Below are 27,227 nucleotides of genomic sequence, written 5' to 3'. Positions count from 1 at the left end.
TTTGAAACCCTGGCTTGCTGGGAAAGGCACATATAATAAGAAGCAACTACTGCAAGTTGATGCTTCCTGTACCTCCCCAACCCTTCTCTCTCTAAAATCAGCAAGTAAAATCTTTAAAAAAAGAATTTAAATCTCACCAGGTATTTCTCTGCTTAACACCTTTCAAAAGTTTCCATTTTTTTTTTTTTTTTTTTGTATTTTTCTGAAGCTGGAAACAGGGAGGCAGTCAGACAGACTCCTGCATGCGCCCGACCGGGATCCACCTGGCACGCCCACCAGGGGGTGTCGTTCTGTTGCAACCAGAGCCAGTCTGGTGCCTGAGGCAGAGGCCATGGAGCCATCCTCAGCGCCCGGGTCAACTTTCCTCCAATGGAGCCTTGGCTGCGGGAGGGGAAGAGAGAGACCGAGAGGAAGGAGAGGAGGAGGGGTGGAGAAGCAGATGGGCGCTTCTCCTGTGTGCCCTGGCCGGGAATTGAACCCTGGACTTCCGCACGCCAGGCCGACGCTCTACCACTGAGCCAAGCGGCCAGGGCTCAAAAGTTTCCATTTTATTGGAATAAAATAAAAAGTTCTTACCACCACCTGAAGAGCCCTGCAGAATCCAAGGCCTGTGCACCTCACTCTCTTCTTCTCTTAGCTTCCCCACTCCATTGCACTCTGGCCCTGGTGCTGGTTCTTGACTTCAGTGATTTTGCACATGCCCAGAACACTCTTTCTCCAGCCCTCTTTGAAGTCTTAGCTCAGATGTCCCTCAGGGAAGCCTTCCTTAACTTCCTTATTCCCAGGCTAAGGTAGGCTATGCTTCTTTTCCATATTTCACTTCTCAGTAATGGTACTATCACAATTGTTTAATATCTGTCTCCTCTTTCTGGTTTGATTTTACTTGAGAACCGAGACTGTGTCCATCTTATATCTTTGATGCCTGGCATAGTGCTTAGGCTGAAGTAGGCCCAGGGTAAATAGTTGTTGAATAAATGGATGACTGCTAACTGTGTACCTGCCCTGTTATAATAATTTTGCTCAATTTCACAATTTTTTACAAGTCCATATCGTCTAGGGTGTCATTCTCCCTTAGAGCTGACTTACTCCTTCAGCCCTTACTCCCACCCTCTGAAGTTGTGAGGTTGAGGAGAGTAGAGACATGATGAGCCAGAAAAAAAAATTTTTTTTTTCTGGAAAATTTTGAGGTTAAACTTAAAAAAGAAATCATGATTTAAATTATTTTTTTTGAGAGACAGAAACAGAGAGAGGTACAAATAGGGACAGATATACAGGAAGGGAGAGAAATGAGAAACATCAATTCTTTGTTGCGGCATCTTAATTGTTCATTGATTGCTTTCTCATATGTGCCTTAAATGGGGGGCTCCAGCTGAGCCAGTGACCCCTGCTCAAGCCAGTGACCTTTGGACTTAAGCCAGTGACCATGGGGTCATGTCTGTGATCCCATGCTCAAGCCAGCGACCCCGTGCTCAAGGTGGTGAGCCCACACTCAAGCCGGATGAGTCTACCTACACTAAAGTCGGCAACCTTGGGGATTTGAACTTAGATCCTCTGCATCCCAGGCCAATGCTCTATCCACTGCACCACTGCCTGGTCAGGCCATGATTTAAATTTTTAAAATTTGGAGTTTTCTCATTCAGATAGTTTCTAGAAATTGTGTAAAATAAATGTTTTAGTATTATATATACTTTCCCAGTATTTAATTGGTATATATATGAGAAGTAGTTAGTACCATCAACTTTTCAATATCAAGGCTTCAGTGACCTTTTCTTGTCTTTAGGACAAGTTTCCTCTTTCCGAGGATGGAAGAAATTAGTGTCTTCTTTGAGGGCTTATTTTTGTTGACTTTTTATTCTGAGGTTGGTGAGTAAGTGTTGCCTTCCAGAGGAGACCTCAAACATACACAACATTGTTTTCAAAGTTTTATCACGAAATCAGATATCCTCTACGAGATCCATTCATGAGCTGAAACAAGGATGAGACATGTAAAATGGATTCAGGTTGTGACTACTCTCTTCCAAAGATTCAAGAAGACAGCCAGGAATAAAATTTGATGCTGCATTTCTGTAGTGAAAGTTTTCGGGATGGGGGCCATGTCCTTTGAGAGTTAACTATAAAAAGGGCCTCTCCCCAGAAAGCAGTAGCTGAAAACTGATCCATGCCGAGTCCCCTGTTCTTGAGAATGCCTCTGGGTTTAACTGTGTAACTTTGTGCTTTAGAGGGACTTTGGTCAGCGAAATTGGCATCTGAATTTGGCTTTTTGCCATATACTCCTCACAATTGGTTTAGATAAAACTCATTGTTGTAAATGCTCTGAATTTTTCTCTTTTTACAATAAAATACACGGACAAACCTAAAATATGGGAGAAAGAAAAGTGAAAGACATTATTAAGGTGGAGAATGTTTTCTGAAGGATGTTGCTGAAAATCACTAGGATCCAAGGTGACGTATGAAAGGGATATAAAGATAAAATTGTTAATATGGGCTATACACATAAATCTTGATGTTATGATTACATTTTTGCCTAGAAATATGGGCTAGAGCATTCTGTTCAGCATGCTTTCCTTACAATATTGGTCTATTTTTCCATTTTCAGTAACATGTGAATGAATATAATTTTTGTTTGGAAATGGTCTCATTAAATCAGGAAATAAACTCCCATGTTAAAAACATAAAGAAGCTTATCTTAACCTGCACAAACTTTTGTTTTCAGATAAGAAAATGAAGTGTCAGTGGAGAAATGACTAATCAGGATAGTTTTGAAAATGAGACTGATGAAATAAAACTTCACATGCCAAAATTGTAGTGAATAACATTTTTCTTCTCCTCCTATCTCTCTAAACTCCTATTTTGCAAATGAGTACGTTTTGCATCTCAGTACAGAGAAGTACATTAAATCAATATGGGTAATTTTTCTTTGTTTTATTTTAATGTTGATAGTTTCTTCTATTCCCCTTTAAATTTTTTTTATTTAAGTTTAGTTAATACAGTATTATATTACTTCGCTGAGAGGAATTGCAGGAGGCCAAGGGAGGTAAAACAATGGACTTATTAGCGCATCTGGGTGCAGATGGGCTGAGGCCGAAATAGACATCAGCCCGATAAGGGGGAGTCTGGGGGACTTATAGGGTTTGAAAATTCCTGCTGACATGTGCGTTGCTAGGGAGCTGGTAGAATTTCACCTGCTCCTTGGCATCTAGGAGGGCCAGTCTGCGATTAGTCAGTTCCAGGAACACCGGAATGGTGTTTACAGCCGCTGAGTTTCTCAACCATTTTCGTTCCTCTTGGGTTAGATTGTGGTCACTGTGATCTGCAAAGTCTTAGTGAAAATGGGAGTTAGGAGGGGCCAAATGGAGCTACTTTTTGTTCTACCTAACATTCCTGGTTTTTGTTTAATAATTCGTTAGATTGGTTGGAAAGTGGGGCATTGTTTCTCTTTTGACTGCTTCCTGCTTATTGGGGGATGACAAGAAGTCTGGAAAGAAAAGATGTTATCTTTGGCGTATTGGTTGGTATTTAAGGTGTCTTTGTTGTAGTAAAAGTAGTTCACCAAGAGATTTATGGGTTATGGCTGTATGTGGTTTTGTAAAAACTGTGATAATCAGGGGGAAGCAGCTTGATTCTGTAGAGATGGATCCAGGCCTGTACTCCTTGGAGCTTGACTGCTGTGGGAGTCGTGAGTGAAACTACCGTAAGTGAGGGTGTTTCAGTGACTGCACCTTGGGAGAGAGGCCACTGCCATTCTTCCTGAGAGTATTCTGAGGTCGTGTTAAGGATAGCTAGTAACTGAGGGGTGAGGGATGTAGGTAAAGCGGCAGCTTTTGCTTCTTGGTCTGCTAAGTTATTTTCCCTGGTGATGGGATCTTCTCTTACCTGGTGTCCTTTATAGCATTGGTCCCCAACCTTTTTTGGGCCACAGACCGGTTTAATGTCAGAAAATATTTTCACGAACTGACCTTTAGGGTGGGATGGATAAGTGCACAAAATAAAATTATGTGACCGGTGTAAAAACTGTGGTATTTTAAAATATAATTGTCGAACTTACGAGACAAGCATCAAGAGTGTCTTAGATGGATGTAACAGAGGAAATCTGGTCATTTAAAAAAAATAAAACATCATTCAGACTTAAATATAAATAAAACAAAAATAATTTAAGTTATTTATTCTTTCTTTGCGGACTGGTACCAAATGGCCCACGGACCGGTACCGGTCCGCGGCCCGGGGATTGGGGACCACTGCTTTATAGTGTGACTGCGGCAGCCTTGGGTAGCCTTGCTGCTTGGAGGAGTTTCAGAATGAGGGGTGCATTGGTGATAGGGGATCCCTTTGTTGAGAGAAATCCCCTTTCTTCTCAGATGGCTGCTTGGGTATGTAACAGGTGAAAGGCATATGTAGAGTCTGTGTAAATGTTAATAGTTTTTCCTGCCACTAGAGTTAGAGCCCGGTTCAGGACTATGTGCTCTGCCTTTTGGAAAGTGGTCCCTAGTGGGAGCAGCTTAGCTTCATTGATAATCCGGAGGAGAAACTATAGAATAGCCGGCATGTTTATTACCATGATAGGTATAAGAACTGCCATCTATAAACCAATTTATGGAGGAATTCGGTAGGGGTTTGTCAGTGATGTTAGGGAAATAGGGCTGCTTGAAGTACAGGACCTCTGAGCAGGAATGTGCAACTTCATGTCTGGGGTGGGTAGTAAGGTGGGTGGGGTTTATAGGAGGGCTCTGGGCTACAGCAATATGAGGAGACTCTGAAAAGAAGGTGAAACTGTTGGATGTGGGAAGGGGATAGGGATTGTGAGGCCCGTGTGAGAGATCTGTGAGGGAATAAGAGGAATAAGCTGTGGTGGGCTTCTTGAAAGTGAATTTTTCACTTTCCTGGGCTGGTGAAGCTGCTGCTGCAAGTGTGTGTAAACAAGTGGGCCAACCTGTGACAGTAGTGTCTAGCTGTTTTGACAGGTAGGCTATAATTTTTAAGCTTTCCCCACAGTCCTGACCCAATAACCCAACCGCCATCCCCTGTCTTTCATCTCTATATACTTTGAAGGACCAGGAAGGTCAGGGAGGGAGGGGGCTGGAGTTGAGATAAGGGGTTGTTGAAGTTTCTTGACATGTGGTTGTATATTGAGGGTATGGTCGATGGAGTCTGTCAGGGGTCCTTTTGTTGCCTGACAAAGAGGGTGTGCTAGGACGCTGAGATTAGGAATCAGGATGTGGAAGTATCCAACCAAGCCCAAGAAGGAAAGAAGGTCCTATGTGGTTGTGGGGGCCGTGAGGGAGGCAATAAGATCCTTTCTGTTGGCGTGATGCCTCAATTTGGGGGGGTCAAAGTGTGACCAAGATAGTTTACTTGGGGAACAAACAGTTGTGCTTTGGTAGGTGAGATTCGATAACCTTTTTCTGTTAGAAGGTTCAGGGGTTTACTAGTGGGTTGTTGAGAGAGTTCCTTTCGAAGGACTACATAAGAGGAGATCATCTACAGTATGTAGATGATCAGTATGCTTGGGAAATGTCTAGATCAGGGGTCCCCAAACTTTTTACACAGGGGGCCAGTTCACTGTCCCTCAGACCATTGGGGGGCCAGACTATAAAAAAAACTATGAACAAATCCCTATGCATACTGCACAGATCTTACTTTAAAGTAAAAAAACAAACAAACAAAAAAACACCCAAAACAAAATGGGAACAAATACAATATTTAAAATAAAGAACAAGTAAATTTAAATCAACTAACTAGGCCCTGGCCGGTTGGCTCAGCGGTAGAGCGTCAGCCGCAGAGCGACGCCCCGGAGGGGCAGAGCGTCGCCCCTGGTGGGCGTGCCGGGTGGATCCCGGTCGGGCGCATGTGGGAGTCTGTCTGACTGTCTCTCCCCGTTTCCAGCTTCAGAAAAGTACAAAAAAAATAAATAAATAAAAATAAAAATAAAAAAATAAAAAAATCAACCAACTAACTGACCAGTATTTCAATGGGAACTATGCTCCTCTCACTGACCACCAATGAAAGAGGTGCCCCTTCCGGAAGTGCGGCGGGGGCCAGATAAATGGCCTCAGGGGGCCGCATGTGGCCCGCAGGCCGTAGTTTGGGGACCCCTGGTCTAGATTAAGAGGTCAGGGTCTGGGTCTTGTCCAAAGAAATGGGGGTAAGACCATTCATCTTAACTGGCATGAGAGGCTAGTGGGATCGGTCCAGGTAAAGGCAAATAGGTCTTGGGAACTGGGATGTAAGGGGTGAGTGGAGAGGCATGTTTCAGGTTGGGAACCATAAAATGGGTAGTATTAGGGGGAACAAGGGAGAGAATAGTGTACAGGTTAAGAACAACCGGGTGGATGGGTAATACCATTGGGGTAATAAGGTATAAATCCTGAACAAGGCAACAGGAGCTGTCTGCTTTCGTATAGGCAGGATGGGTGTGTCATAGGGTGAATTAGTGGGTGAAGAAGGTTTTGGGAAAGAAGGTAGGTAATAATGGGCTGTAATCTTTTCTGGCTTTCTGCTGAGATGGGATATTGGGCCTGGCAAGAAAATTTGGAGGGGTCTCTGACTTTCATTTATATGAGAAAATGGTGTTGAGCTACGGAAGGGGGTGGAAGTATCCCATATCTAAGGGTTTATGAGTGAGCAGAGGTGGATTAAGGTGGGTTGAGGCCCTGGGCACAAAAGAAAATATTGGGCCCCTTAAAAAAAGAGGGAGACAGGGAAAATAAAAATACATGTTAACCATAGTTTTAAATAAATAAAAAATATTATGTATTATTAATGTTAAAATTGCACATATGAAACCAAACTTGGTGTCATTAGAAAAAAGTGAAGTAGGGCTTTCGTGAGGCCCTTCAGAAGTCAGGGCCCAGGGCACACGTGCCCGGTGCGCCCGCTATTAAATCCGCCTCTGTAATTGAGGGGGTAATGGGAGGGGTTGTCCCGGTTCCTTGGAAAGGAAGAGAAAGAGAGAGTCTTTGGCTCCTGGTATTGATGAGTAGCACATGATGGAGGCTTTAAATTTTGATAGAATGTTCCTACCTAGCATGGGAGTTGGCTATTTGGGGAGAAGGAGAAATGAATGTGTAAAGAAAGGGGTATTAAGGAGATGGCAGTTAAGGGGTGGAGTGGCTAATGGTTGGGAAATTAAGCTGTCAACTCCCACAGTAGAGATCTGAGACAGGTGTGAAGGGCTGGGGAATTCAGGTAAAGCCGAGTAAGTGGCCCCATGACGATTGAAAAGAGATTGGCTCACCTGATACCATCACCAAGGTGCTGATGGTGTGTGATCGGCGTGGAGCCAGTCACGCCTTGGCACCATCAATTCTCAGTGGCGAGGGTGAGGAGACTGGGCAAGCTCAAGTTCTGGTCACTTCACTTAGTGACGTCTGGGGAAGTGATGGGACCCGCTCCTGAGGGGCCTTGTCACAATCTGACTCCCAATGGCTTCTTTCCCTGCACCGTGGGCAAGGCCCGGGGGGTGACCAATGTTTAGGATGTGCTTTAGCCCAGGGCTCTCCTTGCCACATTTGTAGCAAGGGCCTGGAGGGTGCCTTGACCCTCATCCAGACAGAGGCGCACGTTGTGTTCTGGGTTGTTGATGGCAGCAGCAAGTGTTTGGTATTTTACCTGATCTCTTTTGGATTTTTGTAATTTTGCCTCTTTGTCTCAATTATTATTATTATTATTATTATTATTATTATTATTTTGTATTTTTCTGAAGCTGGAAACGGGGAGAGACAGTCAGACAGACTCCCGCATGCGCCCGACCAGGATCTACCCGGCACGCCCACCAGGGGCGATGCTCTGCCCACCAGGGGGCGATGCTCTGCCCCTCCAGGCGTCGCTCTGCTGCGACCAGAGCCACTCTAGCGCCTGGGGCAGAGGCCAAGGAGCCATCCCCAGCGCCTGGGCCATCTTTGCTCCAATGGAGCCTTGGCTGCGGGAGGGGAAGAGAGAGACAGAGAGGAAGGAGTGAGGGTGGAGAAGCAAATGGGTGCTTCTCCTATGTGCCCTGGCTGGGAATCGAACCTGGGTCCCCCACATGCCAGGCTGACGCTCTACTGCTGAGCCAACCGGCCAGGGCTCTTTGTCTCAATTATTAAAGAGTTTAAGGCAGTAGTGGGATTCAGCCGGTTCGCACTGGTTCAGAAGAACCAGTAACTAATTTTTTAATTAATTCAGTGAACCGGTTGTTAACATGGCACTTGCAATCAGGGTTCTCTCTGAGGTGGGCACTTGGGCAGCCGCCCAATGTGGAGATCACAAATTTAAATTTTATACTCTTTTTTAATGTTCATCTGCACAACAGCGTATTCTAATTGCCTGTAGTAATGTTCATTCCATTCATAGGTGAAAAAAATTGACAAAACTATGCTTGTAATATTTATTTATTCATTTCATAAAGCTCATTATACCTTTGATGAAACACTACATTTTAATTCCCTCGCATTTGTTACTTCAGGAAACAAGCATATAACATGAAGAGAAAAAGTGCCAGACAACCAGCGGTGACAAGCTGTCACTAGAAATCTCTTAAACAACAGTTTTATTGTTTTTTTGTCAGATATTATTTAATATATTTTTGTTAATATTTTACAACTCTTATAATCTAGTTTTGTGTACCTCTTTTATTATTATCTAAGTATTAAGTGCATGAAATAATAAACTACCTTTCGGTATATCTTTTTTTTTTTATACTTAAAACGGTCATTAGGGCAGAGAACCAGTTGTTAAATTATTTGAATCCCACCCCTGCTTTAAAGGCTGGGTTTATGAGGTCTCTTTGTGGGGCTTGGGGGCCATCGTCTACTGTTGGTGACTTATACGGGATAACTGGTGTGGACTGAGAAATAAGATGCACATTTAGGAGTGCCATCAGGAGTATTGGCATTGGGGTAGTACACTTCTGTAATGCCTCTGTTAGGGGGAAAGAAGGAGGGCACGAGTTTTATTTGGGCCTTAGGTTACAATTGACTGCCTTATGGGCAGCCTTTTTTTTTTTTTTTTTTTTTTTTTCTTTTTCATTTTTCCGAAGCTGGAAACGGGGAGGCAGTCAGACAGACTCCCGCATGCGCCCGACCGGGATCCACCCAGCATGTCCGCCAGGGGGCAATGTTCTGCCCCTCTGGGGCGTCGCTCTGTTGCATCCAGAGCCACTCTAGCGCCTGAGGCAGAGGCCACAGAGCCATCCCCAGCGCCCGGGCCATCTTTGCTCCAATGGAGCCTTGGCTGCGGGAGGGGAAGAGAGAGACAGAGAGGAAGGAGAGGGGGAGGGGTGGAGAAGCAGATGGGCGCTTCTCCTGTGTACCCTGGCCAGGAATCGAACCCAGGACTCCTGCACGCCAGGCCAACGCTCTACTGCTGAGCCAACTGGCCAGGGCCTGGGCAGCCTTTTTAACCCCGCTCTTAAACAAGTCATCACCTGGGCTTTATGTCGGCGCTCAGGGGAGTCTGCCTGATATTGCCAGTTGGGTTCCCCTCTAGGCACAGTGGTGGCTCCAACAGGCTGAGCATTGTCCTCTCTGAGATCGTTCACTTGTGCTTGTACATCGAGCCAAACTCTTTCCTTCTCCTCCAGGGAGAGGGTGGAGGTTAAGATAATGTAACTGTCATGCCATGTTAAGCCATAGGATTTGGTTAAGCAGTCAGACCCTTTGATAAAGGTAGTAGGGTCAGTTGAGAAGGATCTGGGGCATTTTTTGATTTGGTGAGGGAGGTGCAGAGGGAGGGAGAGCTCTTCAGTCAGCTGAATCAAAAGGGGGGTCAGGAGGCCTTTTGTGTCTGGAGATTGAGAAGCAGATGCTGGCGGTGAGGGCAGGGAGTGTGTAAGGAGAATCTGATAAGTAGAGCAGGGTAAGTGCACAGAGTGAAAAAAGGCCTGGATATAGGGGACCTCGGGTCATTTTACATGGCGGCCACAGAAGTTGTCTAGGGCAATGAGGACATTAAAATTGAAAGTGCCATTATCTGGCCAAGTGTATCCATTGTCTAGTTCAGGGGTCCCCAAACTTTTTACACAGGGGGCCAGTTCACTGTCTCTCAGACTGTTGGAGGGCCGGACTATAAAAAAAACTATGAACAAATTTCTTATGCACACTGCACATATCTTATTTTAAAGTAAAAAAACAAAACGGGAACAAATACAATATTTAAAATAAAGAACAAGTAAATTTAAATCAACAAACTGACCAATATTTCAATGGGAACTATGCTCCTCTCACTGACCACCAATGAAAGAGGTGCCCCTTCCAGAAGTGCGGCGGGGGCCGGATAAATGGCCTCAGGGGGCTGCATGTGGCCCGCGAGCCGTAGTTTGGGGACCCCTGGTCTAGTTCATACTGGGGCCGAGCCACATTGCGGTAAAAATGACACTTAGGCCGGAGCACCCCGCCAGGCTGGGGCGGTTTAGGTTGCAGAGGAAGCAACCCAGCAGAGTGTGTTTAGGAGGAGTGGGTTGGGAATTCCCCATGGCACAGGGGACAAGCAAGGGAGAACCCCTGCTGGTCTGGAGGGAGGTGTTTCAGCTGGAAGGGCATTCCCTCACCAGTGAAGGTGCGTGGAAGCCCAGCAGAGTGGTGAACACACCCCTTGGTCAGGCGACGTCCCTTTCCCAGGAGGGTTCAGGCTGAAGCCGAAGAAGGAGAACTTACTGGCTTCGTGCTAAGACTTTCTGTGACCCCCAGTTAGGGCAAACCACAAAGCCCGAGAATGGACCACAGACTACTCACTTACCTGAGATGACTGGCTGGTGTGGATGCGGGATGCTGAGGTCCTGATCAGGCGTTCCTCAATGCTGGCTCAGGACACCCAGGTGGGAGGAGCGGACCATTTAAGGAGTCTGAGCCTCAGTGCTAGGCAGGCTTTGGAGGTAAGTCTAGGATGAACTGCTGCTACCAATTCCTCTCTGAGTTGCAAGCCCAACAATTGGGGACAGCCCCCAGCGGACCCACTCCTTTTCTGGTCTCCTGGGTTTTGGCACCGATGTTAGGTTTGAGGAGAGGAATTGCAGGAGGCCAAGGGAGGTAAAACGATGGACTTATTAGCGCATCTGGGTGCAGATGGGCTGAGGCCAAAAAGACAACATCCCTGATAAGGGGAGTCTGGGGGACTTATAGGGTTTGAAAATTCCTGCTGACATGTGTGTTGCTAGGGAACTGGTTAATTTCACCTGCTCCTTGGCATCTAGGAGGGCCAGTCTGCGATTAGTCAGTTCCAGGAACACCGGAGTGGTGTTTACAGCCGCTGAGTTTCTCAACCATTTTCGTTCCTCTTGGGTTAGATTGTGGTCACTGTGATCTGCAAAGTCTTAGTGAAAATGGGAGTTAGGAGGGGCCAAATGGAGCTACTTTTTGTTCTACCTAACATTTATATTAGTTTTAGGTGTACAATATGCCTGAATAAAAATGTGATTTGACATTTTTATACCTTACAATCTGATCACCTCACTAATTCTAGTAACTCTCTGTCACCATGCAAATTTATCACAGTATTATTGACTGTATTCCCCTTCACCTTTTTACCCATCCCCCATCTCATTTCCTCTGCAAACCATCCGTTTGGTCTCTGTCTTCTAGTCTTAAGTTTCCTTTCTCTTCCTCTCTCTTCTTCCCCCTCCTATCTTTTCAGCAGTTTCCAAACACTAGTTGCTGTAGATTCATTAAAATCAGAGCCTTGTAGAGCCATTTGAACTAAAATTAAAAACATTTCAAAGCAGACTCAATAGAGATTTATAATTATTACTTGCGTAAATGATACTTTTAAGTAAAGCATATTTTTATGTTTTTAAATTAACCAAGCGGCCAGAAATCAATCTTTAATGAGCTCAAAATTTCTCATATTTTACATGTATTCAGTGGCTTAAACTTTTCCAGAAATGTTTTATGTCTATAAAAGAGAGTATCCCTTAATTATATTGAGGGATAAAATGTGTGATGCCAATAATAAATATTGTGGGAAATCAAAAAGGAAAGACGGATTTTACTGTTGCCTTTTGCATACCCTGAGCTCCTTGTGGCAACGGGAAGCAGTGAAGGAAGGAGTTTCATGTGGTCCTTTGACACTTCAAGGAAAATTACTGTGGCCATCACATACCCAGTGTTTTTAGCTCCTGCCACTTAGTGGTCAATATGGAACTTATTCTCTGTTTGGTGATAGAATGTAAGGAGAAGTGGGCATACTGTTCTCAGGGCTTTGGCAGCTTCTTGAATTTGAGGAAGGAAAAACCAAATACTCACGAATGTGGCCAGTTTCACTGAGACTGTTGATTCAGTAGAGCACCCTCTGCCAAAACTCTAGTGTGGAGGATTCCTAGAATGGCGAGTCCAAGCTACAGGGCTGCGGGCACACATATTGGGGAATAGGTTGATGTATGTAGTGGAACCAGGCTGTGGCAGGGCCTTCAGTTCTGTGCTAAAGGATCACCCAGGCTTGGTCCTCGAATCAGCAGGAGCTGCTAATGTTGTTAGCAAAGTATTTTAGAAATATTAATCTGGCAGCAGGATCTTTCGCTTTAGTTGAAGAGAAGTGGGTCTTAAAGTGTCAGTAAGGTCTGACCAGGCAGTGGCGCAGTGGATAGAGCGTCGGACTGGGATGTGGAAGGACCCAGGTTCGAGACCCCCGAGGTCGCCAGCTTGAGCGCGGGCTCATCTGGCTTGAGCAAAAAACTCACCAGCTTGGACCCAAGGTCACTGGCTTGAGCAAGGAGTTACTTGGTCTGCTGAAGGTCCCCGGTCAAGGCACATATGAGAGAACAATCAATGAACAACTAAGGTGTCACAGCGAAAAACTGATGATTGATGCTTCTCATCTCTCTCCATTCCTGTCTGTCCCTATCTATCCCTCTCTCTGACTCTCTAAAAAAAAAAAAAAAAAAAAAAAAGTGTCAGTAAGGAAGGGATAAAAAGAAAGGGATATGAGAGAAGCTATGACTGGGCCTACTAAAGAGTCAGGTATAAGGCTTTCTGTGATTGGGATTCTGTCTTCCTTTGGGCATAAACACCATTATTTGGAGGAAGTTTCCCCCGAACACCCTCCCCACTTTCATAGTGTTAAATGTCTTTTTATATGCTCCTACCACATCCTGTATTTTCTATTATAGCAGCTTATCACAACTGAATTAAGTCTTCACTGTGTAATTATTATTATTTTAAAAAATGTTTCCATTGATTTGAGAGAGAGAGAGAGAGAGAGAGAGAGGAAGGGAGATGGGAAAAAGGAGAGAGAGAGAGAGAGAGAGATAAAGAAGCATCAACTTGCTGTTCCACTTAGTTGTTCCATTTAGCTGTTTGCTTATTATATGTACCCTGACCAGGGTTTGAACCTGTGATCGGACGATGCTGTGTCCATCAAGCCACCTGGCCAGGGCCTTCTCTGTGTAATTGTTAAATATCTGTCTCCTCAGGTAGACTGAGCTCCATGAGGTTAGAAGCCGAGAGTGCCTGATTTACTGCTGTCTGCCAAGGGCCTGCAAAGTAGTAGGTGCTCAGTAACACTTACTGCATGCAGATGTGTATGAGTGAAGGCAAGTGTTGAGTCAATAGGGCTGCAGTTTGAAGCTGAAATGATGGATGGAAAGCGTAAGGCTGCCACCGATAGATTTGGAGAAGTTGGGATGGAAGGTGACTAAAAAGTGGGAGGTGATGAAATTTCCTCATGGAATTTTCTTATAAGTGCTTCAAAATTTCAGCTTGGAATGTATCTCTTGGCTAGGACTATAGCCTTCAGAAATATTTGTTTTGAGATAATAGTTAAAACCAAGAGCTTAGTTCAGATTGCTGAGGGAGAGTGTAGCAAGAGAAGATCAGAAGGCTGGGGGTTGAACTTGGGAGACAGCTTCAATTCAATAGTGAGAGAGAAAAGCTGAGTCATGGATGAAGATGGTCTAGGACCAGAGAGGTGAGAGGGAGACCAGGAAAATTCAATTCTACAGAAGCCAATAGAATAGGAAATATGAGGAGGGTAGTTAGTGAAGAGTGCCAGAGTCCTTGGTTCATTAAGAAATAAAAGCACTGAGGAAAATGCAGTGGCTTTGGAAGTGGTTTTGGAGATAAGCAAGGACCTTCGGAAGGTCACACTCAGTAGTTGGAGTGGCTACTGAGGGCTTGGAAGTGGTGACTCTGGCCCACTGGTTCTAGTTGTTGGACAGTGAAGGAGAAATGAAGAGTAGCAGTTTTAGAAATAAGGAATTTTCAGACAGGAAACATCTGTGTAGGTTTGAAGGCATGGGAAAAAGTGTCAGGTGGGAGAGAAGTAGCCAGAGAGGCTGGGGAATGGTAGAGAGGGAAGGAAATTGACCCTCACAGAGTGTCTCTGGGCCAGGTAAAGTGCTGAGTGTTTTTATTATCTTCTTTAATCTTCACAGTACCTTGTGAAATAGCCATTAACTGTCCCACTTTACCTGACAGTTTCCTGCCAGGGTAGGTTGTGACTGTTTTAAGTAAGTGCAAGAGTGCAGGTCTGCCTTCACTCCTCTTTCCATTGAGCCCCTAGGAGTCAGGGTGGATGAGAACCAGAGCGCAAACCCGGGGAAGCCGCCGACGGGCTGTGCTAAGGGTGCAGCGAGGAGCTCCATTGTGCACACTTCTGTAGACTTCTCCAGGTTTATTCTGTGGCCTGCAAGCTAATAGAGGGGGGATGAAGGGGGTGACTAACGTTGGGGAAGTTCAAGATGGTGAATGGTGGTCACGTGTGGAACATGGGCATGGAAGTCACCAGGGGATGCTCTGTGTAGTAGGAAGAGTGTGAGGGTGAGATGAGCAAAATAAAAAAGAAGGATGCACAATTAAAACAGCTATGTGTGCTCCCATTTCAAATTATGTGTGTGTAAGTATGCATAAATTATATATAAAAAATGTATAATAGGATGGTTATCAAAATGGCAGTTGGTGGTTATCTCTGGTGATTACAGATGATTTATTTTACTTTATTTTGCACTTTGAACTGTGCTTTTTTTTTGAAATTTAAAAAAAAAAGCCTGTGTGATTTGCATATCCAGAAACAATAACACAGCTGCTTTTGTTGCGTGGAAAACAACTTGTTGAATGAATTGCTGTTTTAAAAATAATTTTTTTAAAGATTTTCTTTTTATTCATTTTTAGAGAGAAAGGAGAGAGAAAGAAGGTGGGGAGGAGCAGGAAGCATCAACTCTCATATGTGTCTTGACCAGGCAAGCCCAGGTTTCAAACTGGCTACCTCAGCGTTCCAGGTCAATACTTTATCTACTGCGCCACCACAGGTCAGGCATGAATTGCAATGTTTAGAGGCAACTCAGAAAGGCACTAGAACTTTTACCCTTTGGAGACCTGATGAGGAGCTGGTTTGGTACTTTACCCATTGACTTGTTAATGGTGTTTATAGCAATGAGAAAGTCAGAGAGAGGTGGCTCTGACAGGTCCCTGAATTAGGGTCCATGTCATCACACTCTCCTTCCACACCCTTTTTTTTTTGTATTTTTTCTGAAGTAAGAAGCGGGAAGGCAGACTCCCACATGCGCCCGACCGGAATCCACCTGGCATACCCACTAGGGGGTGATGCTCTGCCCATCTGGGGCTTTGCTCTGTTGCAACCAGAGCCATTCTAGCGCCTGAGGTGGAGGCCATGGAGCCATCTTCAGTGCCCGGGCCAACTTTGCTCTAATGGAGCCTTGGCTGCAGGAGGGGAAGAGAGAGAGAGAAAGGAAAGGGGGAAGGGTGGAGAAGAGGATGGGTGATTCTCCTCTGTGCCCTGACAGGGAGTTGAACCTGGGACTTCCACATGCCAGGCCGATGCTTTACCACTGAGCCATCCGGCCAAGGCTTCCTTCTACACTCTTACTGGAAGGCCTAGTGAGTCTCAGACTGATGGCTTTCTATAACTGCATTCGAGTGCCTAGTTTGCACTTGGGACAACCTGGAAGTGTTAGTGAGCTAGTTAATTCCCTTTGGAAGCAGCCCTCAATCAATGATGGATGAGAGCTGGTCAGTAAATATCCTAGCTTTCTTGCCCACGGGTAGCACACGTCTGAGGTTTATACATACAGGCCCTAGAAGATCTCGCAGGCCTCGCCTCACCTGACCACATCATTGCACCTGGTATTGGCTTCTCTCCCTATCTCACTTTCCACTCTTCCACCAGTGCTTCTTGGTTTCACTGACCTCTCAGATTCTTATCTCCAGGTCTTCTTCAAAGAGAAACCAACTTAAGACAGGGTCTTAGTATTATTTATCTGCCTCTTCCCATGACTGTGGACAAAGCACTCTTTTCCTGCATTCTTGTCTACAGAGCATGGAACTGGCTCAGGAACCTCCCGGAAGTGGTATCTGATGTGAACACTTAACATTTGCAGTGGTGAAGAGAAAATGGTAAATGTTGACAGAGAACTGCTTTTTCTCATTTTCCCACCCTGCTGCTAAGTGAGGAACTTGTGACCCACAGCCTTGACTCATAGCCATGGTTTGCAAATGTGAAGTAGGCCAGTCACCAGGACTGTAAGTGGCAAACTCCCTCACGAAGTTCTGTCTTTGAGCAAACGTGATCTTACACACCCACTTCCCTCATCTGCAAGTCATCTTTCTGTTTCCTGAGCTAAATTTCAGAGGACTTAAGAGGCTTTTCTATTTTACTCCCACAGTATAGTGCACATACTCAGTGGCTCATAGCTATGCAGCTGTCGGAGGGCATGTGGTAGATTTCATTCTTCAATGAAATACACACCAGCTGAGCGCTAAGCGAATCCAACAGCAAACGGAGATATTGTTGGAATAAGTGTGAACCTCTGCATGTTAATGCCACTGTCTCTGGTGGAAGGCACAGAGGGAGGCTGCCTTGGACAATGGTCTTGTCAGCAGCAGGCATCCCTTTCTGTGGACATGTCCCTGGGCCAGTTTCTTGGGATGTAGTGCCTGAGACAGTGACTTGCTCAAGGTGGAGGGTAGGGATGGGAGCTTGGCGATCACTGGACTGAAAGTTCTTAGGAAGACCCCACTCTACTTGGGGGCTATTCTTTGATGTTTTCCCTTTTTATTCTCTCTTTTTCTTAAGAAGAAATTCATCTATCAAAGTGTTTTTAAATCACTGAAATGTTTACTTCTAATACTAATCTTAGTTTTTTCTTTTTCCCCCCATTTATTTGAAAGAGAGAGAGAAGCATCAACTTGTTGTTCTACTTAGTTGTTCCATTCAATTGTATACCTAACTGATGGCTTCTCATATGTGCCCTGACTGGGGATCAAACCCGCAACAGGATCTGACCTGTGACCTCACTGCACCAGGACAATTCTTTATTCACTGAGGAACCCAGCCAGGGCCTTAGTTTATTCTTCAGAAACCATTTCTAGGACTTGAGCGGTGATTTTTTTTTTTTTACTTTTTTTTTTTTTTAACAGAGACAGAGAGAGTCAGAGAGAGGGACAGACAGGAACAGAGAGATGAGAAGCATCAATTATTAGTTTTTCATTGCGCATTGCGACACCTTAGTTGTTCATTGATTGCTTTCTCATATGTGCCTTGACCGTGGGCCTTCAGCAGACTAAGTAACCCCTTGCTCAAGCCAGCGACCTTGGGTCCAAGCTGGTGAGATTTTGCTCAAACCAGATGAGCCCGTGCTCACGCTGGCGACCTTGGGGTCTCAAACCTGGGTCCTTGGCATCCTAGTCCGATGCTCTATCCACTGCGCCACCGCCTGGTCAGGCTTGAGCGGTGATTTTTTTTTTTTTTTGTATTTTTTTTTTCTGAAGCTGGAAACGGGGAGAGACAGTCAGACTCCCGTATGCGCCCGACCGGGATCCACCCCGCACGCCCACCACGGGCGAAGCTCTGCCCACCAGGGGGCGATGCTCCGCCCCTCCGGGGCTTCGCTCTGCCATGACCAGAGCCTCTAGCACCTGGGGCAGAGGCCAAGGAGCCATCCCCAGCGCCGGGGCCATCCTCGCTCCAATGGAGCCCTGGCTGCGGGAGGGGAAGAGAGAGACAGAGAGAAAGGGGGGGGTGGAGAAGCAAATGGGCGCCTCTCCTATGTGCCCTGGCCGGGAATCGAACCCGGGTCCCCCCACACGCCAGGCCGACGTTGAGCGGTGATTTAAAAGTACTTTGAGTAGCATGCCATAGATATCAGCCAGACCTCATTGACAATGTGGCTTTGGGGAAGCAAGAAACAGTTACAAGACCTTGGGTTCAATTTCCAGCTGTTTCTTTAGGCAAGTCACTTACTCTCATCTCTTAAATAGAGTAGTGCTACCTATCTCACAGAGCTGCCAAAAGTTAAGAGAAATTAAAGAAGCACATTTTAAATTGATGTAGCACTATACAAGCATCATTGCTTACCTCAGTTGGATTTGAATCTGTATTTTAAGAAAGTATCATTCTAGTAGATCATCAATTTTAGCTCTTTGCTGTAAAAAAATCAATGCATTGTATATATATTTTTTTGTATTATGTGTCTTTATAAGTTTTCTGAAATTTTATTTTTGGAAAATAGACCATGAATGAATGAACTGAATGAATGAACGAATGGATCAAACTATGGAGTATCAAATCCGACATGCTAATAAACACTAACAAGCTGTGCTAAGCAAACAGGGGCAAAAGAAAGGTATTAGTTTGTGTCTTTGCTTTAAAAATGGCACCAGGTTCTGTGATTTAATTGAACAGAAAAAAAATAATTCTATTGTCTCTTTTCCCATTTCTGTCTAAAATCATTAACTCCTTTCAAATGTATGAGCCAGAGGTTTACAAAGAGGATTAACAAATATAAGAACTGTTATTAACATTCTTCAGAAGTGAGTGGCCCTAAGCAGAGTACAATGGTCTTTTGGTAAACCCTGCTTCCTGTTGAAAAGAAAGAAAATCAAATCAGCATAATAGAAGAGTAAATCAGATGCACATTTCCCTGAAGACTGATTTCCCCTTCTTCAGCTTGCTTCTTTCTGCTGTTTGTGCTGTCTGCACCTGCCACTCCTCACAACCAGGAATTGAATTCTGTAGATCTCAGGGTGAGAGATAGCTTCACAGTTTTGATCATCACCTACCTGCTCTGAAAGGGCTCAGTCAGTGGTTTGGGGAGGCTGAGGGGAACAAATTCTTGATTGGGGCTCCAGTGACTGGACCTGGTTACAAAGGTTCAATTTGTACGTATCCTCCTCCAACAGACAGAAGAGGTGCCTCAGATGCAATGGGAAGCCAGACTCATTCCTTGAGGGTGGAGGAACATACAGCTCTACTACCAGCAACCTAATGAAAGGGTTTTTCATAAGGTCACCAATGAGGTTTTCATTTAAAATCTGGGACTTGACTCCAAACGCCCAGATACTTAAATTTGTTAGCCATTTCAAAGAGGCATGTGGTAAACAGGAAGTGCTCTAATGAAATTGGGCGTACAGTGTCTACCTCAGGACCCAGGTCACATGAGATTTGACTAGGTTTTTTTTTTTTTTTGTAAACCTTACAGAGAGAGGTATATTAGGGATGAACTGAATAGGGATAAAAGTACAGAATTATTCAAAGAAATAACCCTGAGGGGAAGCGGTGACAGGCAAAAAGAAGCAGTGTAGTATTAATTTTTATTTTTTTAAGAAAAATATTTTACTATTCAATGAGTGTCACACAAGCATGTTTAATTCTAACCATCTGAGCCTAGTGTGCATTTTCAAGCAATGGTGGTAAATGTGGATAGGTTGAATGGAAAAAAACGAAACAAAACAAAAACAGTTTAACATTGACTGTCTAATTAAAATAGTACATATTAGCCTCTGCAATGAAAGCTGATCATTATCTTGGTTTCAACTTGCAGCTCCTGGCTAAGTACAAAAGCTTGCAGTGGGAGAAAATCCTGCAGCTAGGGGAGGTGCAGGCCAGCCTAGGGGTCGGCCTGGAAGAAATGCTGGCGATCACAGAAGATGCACTTCACCCTGAGCCCTATAGCCCGGAGGAGGTCTGCAGCTCTCTGGGAATTAGCCTGCAGGAACTTCGCACCCAAATCCTAAATCCAAACACTCAAGATGGTGAGTCTGCTGGAAAAAGTAAGGGCATGGGCCGTTTTCCACTCATAGCTGGGAAGTTTACAGCTTCTTCAAGAATCTTCCTGATTTTGAAGCATTCTTGAGGGGATTTGGAGAACAGGTGCGTTTTGGCAAACTTCATTATCTATATTCTTGGCTTCATTAAATTCGTTTTTTCATTCATCAGCAAAGATTTCCTGGTCTGCGATATGCCAGGTGTTTTGGGGAAGTCAAGGTGAATAATACAGGGTTCCTGCCCTCAAGAAGTTCATATTTCAGTAAGGTTCTGTTTTTTCATCTTTTTCATCCCTACCTATTTTCCTGATTATTATACTACTTTTATAAAACGTTCTAGATTTGAGCAGTGCTCATAACTGCTGTGGGACAAAACTGGGGGATACCAAGAAGTCGTCACTGCTTAGGTTGAAACTGTGGCCCACTTCAGTGTGGACGATTCTTCTGTTTACCTGCTGCTTTCAAGTGATTTTTGTTTTTATTCTGGTAACACTGAATACCTGAGATGAAAGTCAGGTTGAGTTTGGAGGTACAGGATGGAGCCTTGGAGTGTCTTCTTAGAAGTAAAGGTTGCTTATTTGTGGAAAGTCAATTCTGGGGGCAGAGACATCTAGCTAAGATCCAAGAGTTTCCTGAGGTAGAGTTGGGAGGATGGAAGCTTGGCACAAGTTCAGCTCAGGGCCCTATTTCCAGCCATTTCCATCCCGTTCAGTTTAGTTGGTTATTGAGTACTGCCTGTAGTGGCTTTGCCTGCCAAGTAATGTCTTAAAGACTGCAACTACTGACAGCTTAGGACAGGACAGGGAATCGTTTGGGGGCAGGGAGAAGGTTTTGGTTCCCAACACTATTAGATCCACTTTAATATGATGAACATTTACGGAGTGTTTAGAACTGGAGTGAGCAAACTGGCCCATAGGCTGACTCGGACTTGCCACCTGCTTTCATAAAATAAACTTTTTCAGGAACAGCCATAATTAGCCATGGCCACATCTGCACCGCAACAGCATATTGAGTAGCCGTGACAGAGACTGAGTAGCCAACGAAACCTAAAATATCTACTATCTCACCCTTTGCAGAAAAGGTTTGCAGACCTCCTCACCAGAAAGGCAGTAGACCAAATCCAGACTGCCTGGATTAGGACCTCGGGCTCCTTCACTTACTAGATTTGTGACTGTTATCTTTGTTTTAAATGAAATAGTCTAAACAGGAATACCTCCCTTAAAGGACTAATCCACATAAACTACTAAGTACAATGCTTGGTTTGGGAGGCGCTGGTAAATGTCAGCTACTGTAGTTGTTTCTCCTTCCCTCTCCTCCTCTACCTCCTCTAGGTCCTGAGGCTGAGCATGGGGAACACAGATAAACACAACAGGGTTCCATCTTTCCTCAAGGAGTTTAAAAAGTAGTGAGAGAAACTGATAAAGAAAAAATTGATCCAGCGTGGAGTAATGAATGATTGCTGTGATGGAGGTGTGAGCCTCAGGACACCAGAAAAGAGAAGTCAGAGCTGGCTTTACCAAGGAGATAGCAAGTAGACAAAAGTTAGAGAATAAATAGGAATTTCCATTGTAAACTGGCAAGTCAGAAAGACTTACGTATAGAGGCAGGGAGTAGTGGAAGAGGATTACATGTCCAGAGAACTACAGCTAGTTGAGTGTTTTTTAAAAACAATATACACAGTGGTGAGTGTGATATACAGTATGAGGTTGAGTTTGTAGATAGACCCAGATCATCAATGGCCTTGTTAAGTAGATAGGCCCAGATCATCAATGGCCTTGTTAAGTAGATAGGCCCAGATCATCAATGGCCTTGTTAAATACTTTGCGTGTATTACATAGTTAATGAAATGTTTATTGAATGAAGAAGTTGGGTAGGGCATTGGTTAGGGAGAGTTTCCAGAGAAATGGCCTTTGACTTAAGACACTGGCCAATTTCTTCAATTCAGCAAATATATATAAATATATTGACTTCATTGGTCTGGGTATTAGGGCTGGATGCTGAGATACTTGTGTAAGACACAATCTCTATCTTCTAGTGACCTAGTGTCTAATGGGGGAGAGTGCCACCCAATAATCACTGTAAATAACCCCCACTGCAAGAAAGGTATTTATCAAGAATCTTGAGGGTATTGAGGAGAGAATGACTAAATGACTGGAAAATGTGGCTTGAATTTGAGCTAGGTCTTAAAGTTATGGACTTCCTGGGCTAAGAGGAGTGAGAGGCCATTCCGGGCAGAGTCGATCCTGAGTAACGGCATAGAGACATGAAGAATGAAGTATATGAATGTGTGCTGAGAGGTGTTAAGCGCAGTGTGAATTAGACATCAAAAATACTGTTTAAGGGCATGTCCGTTATGGGGCTACTGTTTTACTTTCCATCGCATAAGAGCCTGAAATAGAGGATTGTTGGTGGATTTTCAAGACTGGAAAGGAGACTTCAGTTGGAATTAAAGATTGCCTATGTCTAGGAAGGAAGGGAAGGAAAAAGAAAAGAAAGGAATGAAGAAAAGGAATAGAAGGTAAGGAAGGCCAAGGTGTAGATAGATGCTGAGAAAGTTAGGGAATTATAGTGTGGTGTAGGGGCACTCACTAAAGAGCTGCCTCGTGGCTCCAGCAGCAGAGGCGTCTGGGAAGTGCTGTTCTCTCTGTGACTCTGCAACTCATGCTGGGCTGATTGTTCCAAAGCCAGAATGCTGCTGCCCAAAGACAAACTCATGTCCCAGGGGGGGTAATGAATATGTAGAGTGTAATAACTGCCTGAATGTGATCTTTCTCTCTCTCTCTCTCTCTCTCTTTTTTTTTTTGTGTATGTGTGTGTGTGTGATAGAGACAAAGACAGAGAGAGGGATAGATAAGGACAGACAGGAAGCGAGGGAGATGAGAACCACTCAACTCTTTATTGCGGCACCTTAGTTGTTCAGTGATTGCTTTCTCATATGTGCCTTGACCGGGGGGCTACAGCAGACCAAGTGACCCATTGCTCAATCCAGTGACGTTGGGTCCAAGCTGGTGAGCTTTGCTCAAACCAGATGAGCCCACACTTAAGCCGGAGAACTCAGGGTTTCGACCTGGGTCCTCCGTGTCCCAGTCCGACGCTCTATCCACTGCGCCACTGCCTGCTCAGGCCTGAATGTTACCTTTCAACTTAAAAATGCATTGTTATTTCTAGTGACCTATGTCAGTGGTTATCAACCTTTTTACATTTCAGGACTAGTGAAAATAGGAGAATTATTTTGGGGACCACTAAGGCAGAAATAACCCTGAGCATGGTGTACTCAGGTAAAATCATTGGGTCTATAATCTGCGTACATCAGGGTGGTTAACTCTTTCATGGACTAACATGAAATTTCTAGTGGACTGGTTTGTGGACCAGCAGTTGAAAACTACTGTTCTAAGTAACTACACACCATACGGTTTTGCTATTAACCCCTAATAGAAAGAACCCTGTTCTAGGAGGGGACTGGATTTTGCCTGGGCCACTCCACTGGGAGGGAGCAGCTGCTGTGCTGCTGTGTATGTAAGTTCCCTTGTTACAGCTCTTATGAATTTGGATAAGGCTAAGAGTCAGTTCCTTGAACTTGATCCTAAATTTAGACTTTGGGGCTTTTTCCCAACATACGGGAAATGATTTTGGGGGCAAGATAGTGAATGAACATATATATAGCAAGGCATCTAAATAAAGATATAGAACATATAAAAAATCCAAACTTTGTAATTAGACTTGGGAGTATCTGGTGAAGAAGCAAAGAAGCCTTAATAGACATTGAGGATATTCACTGTCAGATGATCTTTTATTTATTTATTTTAAATTTTATTTAGAAAATTAACTTTAACAGGGTGACATTGATCAATAAGAGTACGTAGGTTTCAGGGGAACATTTCTATAGTATTTGAACTGTTGGTTATGTTGTGTACCCATCACCCAACATCAAATCATTTCCCGTCACCTTATTATATTATATATATTTGTCTCTCTCTCTTTTTTTTTTTTTTTAAATAATTTTATTTTTTTAATGGGGCGACATCAATAAATCAGGATACATATATTCAAAGATAACAAGTCCAGGTTATCTTGTCATTCAATTATGTTTCATACCCATCACCCAAATTCAGATTGTCCTCTGTCACCTTCTATCTAGTTTTCTTTGTGCCCCTCCCCCGCCCCCTCCACCCCCCCCCCCCCCGTGGACACCACACTCTTATCAATGTCTCTTATTTTCACTTTAATGTCCCACCTACATATGGAGTAATGCAGTACCTGGTTTTTTCTGATTTACTTATTTCACTTCGTATAATGTTATCAAGATCCCACCATTTTGCTGTAAATGATCCGATGTCATCATTTCTTATTGCTGAGTAGTATTCCATAGTGTATATGTGCCACATCTTCTTTATCCACTCATCTATTGACGGGCTTTTTGGTTGTTTCCATGTCCTGGCCACTGTGAACAATGCTGCAGTGAACATGGGGCTGTATGTGTCTTTACGTATCAATGTTTCTGAGTTTTTGGGGTATATAACCAGTAGAGGGATTGCTGGGTCATAAGGTAGTTCTATTTTCTGTTTTTTGAGGAACCACCATACTTTCTTCCATAATGGTTGTACTACTTTACATTCCCACCAACAGTGTATGAGGGTTCCTTTTTCTCCACAGCCTTTCTAACATTTGCTATTACCTGTCTTGTTAATAATAGCTAATCGAACAGGTGTGAGGTGGTATCTCATTGCAGTTTTGATTTGCATTTCTCTAATAACTAAAGAAGATGAGCATCTTTTCATATATCTGTTGGCCATTTGTACTTCTTCCTGGGAGAAGTGTCTGTTCATGTCCTCTTCCCATTTTTTAATTGGATTGTTTGTTTGTTTGTTGTTGAGTTTTATGAGTTCTTTGTATATTTTGGATATTAGGCCCTTATCTGAGCTGTTGTTTGAAAATATCATTTCCCATTTAGTTGGCTGTCTGTTTATTTTGTTATCAGTTTCTCTTGCTGAGCAAAAACTTCTTAGTCTGATTGATGTAGTCCCATTCATTAATTTTTGCCTTCACTTCTCTTGCCTTTGGAGTCAAATTCATAAAATGCTCTTTAAAACCCAGGTCCATGAGTTTAGTACCTATTTCTTCTTCTATGTACTTAATTGTTTCAGGTCTTATGTTTAGATCTTTGATCCATTTTGAGTTAATTTTAGTACAGGGGGACAAACTGTAGTCCAGTTTCATTCTTTTGCATGTGGCTTTCCAGTTTTCCCAGCACCATTTATTGAAGAGGCTTTCTTTTCTCCATTGTGTGTTGTTGGCCCTTTTATCAAAAATTATTTGACTATATATATGTGGTTTTATTTCTGGACTTTCTATTCTGTTCCATTGGTCTGAGTGTCTACTTTTCTGCCAATACCATGCTGTTTTGATTGTCGTGACCCTATAATATAGTTTGAAGTCAGGTATTGTAATGCCACCAGCTTCATTCTTTTTCTTTAGGATTGCTTTGGCTATTCGGGGTTTTTTATAGTTCCATATAAATCTGATGATATTTGCTCTATTTCTTTAAAAAATGTCATTGGAATTTTGATGGGAATTGCATTAAATTTGTATATTGCTTTGGGTAATATGGCCATCTTGATTATATTTATTCTTCCTAACCAAGAACAAGGTATATTCTTCTATCTCATTATATCTTTTTCGATTTCTCTTAACAATGGTTTATAGTTTTCATTATATAAGTCCTTTACATTCTTTGTTATGTTTATTCCTAAGTATTTTATTTTCTTGTTGCAATTGTGAAGGGGATTATTCTTTTGAGTTCCTTCTCCGTTGTTTCATTGTTGGCATATAGAAAGGCTATTGACTTCTGTATGTTAATTTTGTATCCTGCGACCTTACTGTATTGGCTTATTGTTTCTAGTAGTCTTTTTGTGGATTCTTTGGGGTTTTCGATGTATAGGATCATATCATCTGCAAAAAGTGATACCTTTACTTCTTCTTTTCCAATATGGCTGCCTTTTATTTCTTTGTCTTGTCTGATTGCTCTGGCTAGAACCTCTAGTACCACATTAAATAAGAATGGAGAGAGTGGACAACCCTGTCTTGTTCCTGATTTAAGGGGGAAAGCCTTCAGTTTAGTGCCATTTAATATGATGTTAGCTGATGTTTTATCATATATGGCCTTTATCATGTTGAGATATTTTCCTTCTATACCCATTTTGTTGAGAGTCTTAAACATAAAATTGTGTTGTATTTTATTGAATGCCTTTTCTGCATCTATTGATAAGATCATGTGGTTTTTGTTCTTTGTTTTGTTGATATGGTGTATTACGTTAACCGTTTTATGTATGTTGAACCATCCTTGAGATTCTGGGATGAATCCCACTTGATCATGATGTATTATTTTTTTAATATGTTGTTGTATTCGATTTGCTAGTATTTTGTTTAGTATTGTATTTTAGCATCTGTATTCATTAGAGATATTGGTCTGTAGTTTTTTGTGTTTTTTTTGTGCCATCCTTGCCTGGTTTTGGTATGAGGGTTATGTAGGCCTCATAAAATGTGTTTGGAAGTATTGCTTCTTCTTCAATTTTTTGGAAGACTTTGAGTAGAATAGGAACCAAGTCTTCTTTGAATGTTTGATAAAATTCGCTGGTATAGCCATCAAGGCCTGGACTTTTATTTTTGGGGAGGTTTTTAATGGTTTTTTCTATTTCTTCTCTACTAATAGATCTGTTTAGGCTTTCTGCTTCTTCTTGACTCAGTCTAGGAAGGTTGTACTGTTCTAGGAATTTATCCATTTCTTCAAGATTGTTGAATTTAGTGGCATAAAGTTTTTCGTAGTATTCTACAATAATTCTTTGAATAGCTACGGTGTCCGTGGTGATTTCTCCTCTTTCATTTTGGATTTTGTTTATATGAGTTCGTTCTCTTTTTTCCTTGGTAAGTCTTGCCAAGGGTTTGTCAATTTTGTTGATCTTTTCAAAGAACCAGCTCTTAGTTCTATTAATTTTTTCTATAGTTTTACTGTTCTCTATTTCATTTATTTCTGCTCTGATTTTTATTATCTCCTTTCTTCGGCTGGTTTTGGGTTGTCTTTGTTCTTCTTTTTCTAGTTCCTTAAGGTGTGAAGTTAAGTGGTTCACTTGGGCTGTCTCTTGTTTGTTCATATATGTCTGAAGTGATATAAACAAACAAGAGAAAGCTTATCACTACTTTTGCTGCATCCCATAGATTCTGATATGTCATATTGTCATTTTCATTTGTCTGTATATATCTTTTGAT

The 27,227-nt window shown here is 43.1% G+C and overlaps 1 protein-coding gene across 3 annotated transcripts in view; it reads left to right on the top strand.

Moving 5' to 3' along the window:
- The window catches only part of GALK2 (galactokinase 2), a 171,689-nt gene that overhangs the window by 98,478 nt on the left and 45,984 nt on the right, over nt 1-27,227 (top strand). For all 3 annotated transcript variants that reach the window (XM_066276457.1, XM_066276456.1, XM_066276455.1), the window contains one exon: nt 19,742-19,952. In XM_066276457.1, the coding sequence (XP_066132554.1) occupies nt 19,742-19,952 (211 nt within the window). The remainder of the gene's footprint in view (nt 1-19,741; nt 19,953-27,227) is intronic.

This window comes from Saccopteryx bilineata, chromosome 4 (genome assembly GCF_036850765.1).
Source record: "Saccopteryx bilineata isolate mSacBil1 chromosome 4, mSacBil1_pri_phased_curated, whole genome shotgun sequence".
NCBI classification, from domain to species: domain Eukaryota; kingdom Metazoa; phylum Chordata; class Mammalia; order Chiroptera; family Emballonuridae; genus Saccopteryx; species Saccopteryx bilineata.
Note: the sequence above shows the minus strand (reverse complement) of the source record. Positions and strands in the feature narration are given on the sequence as shown.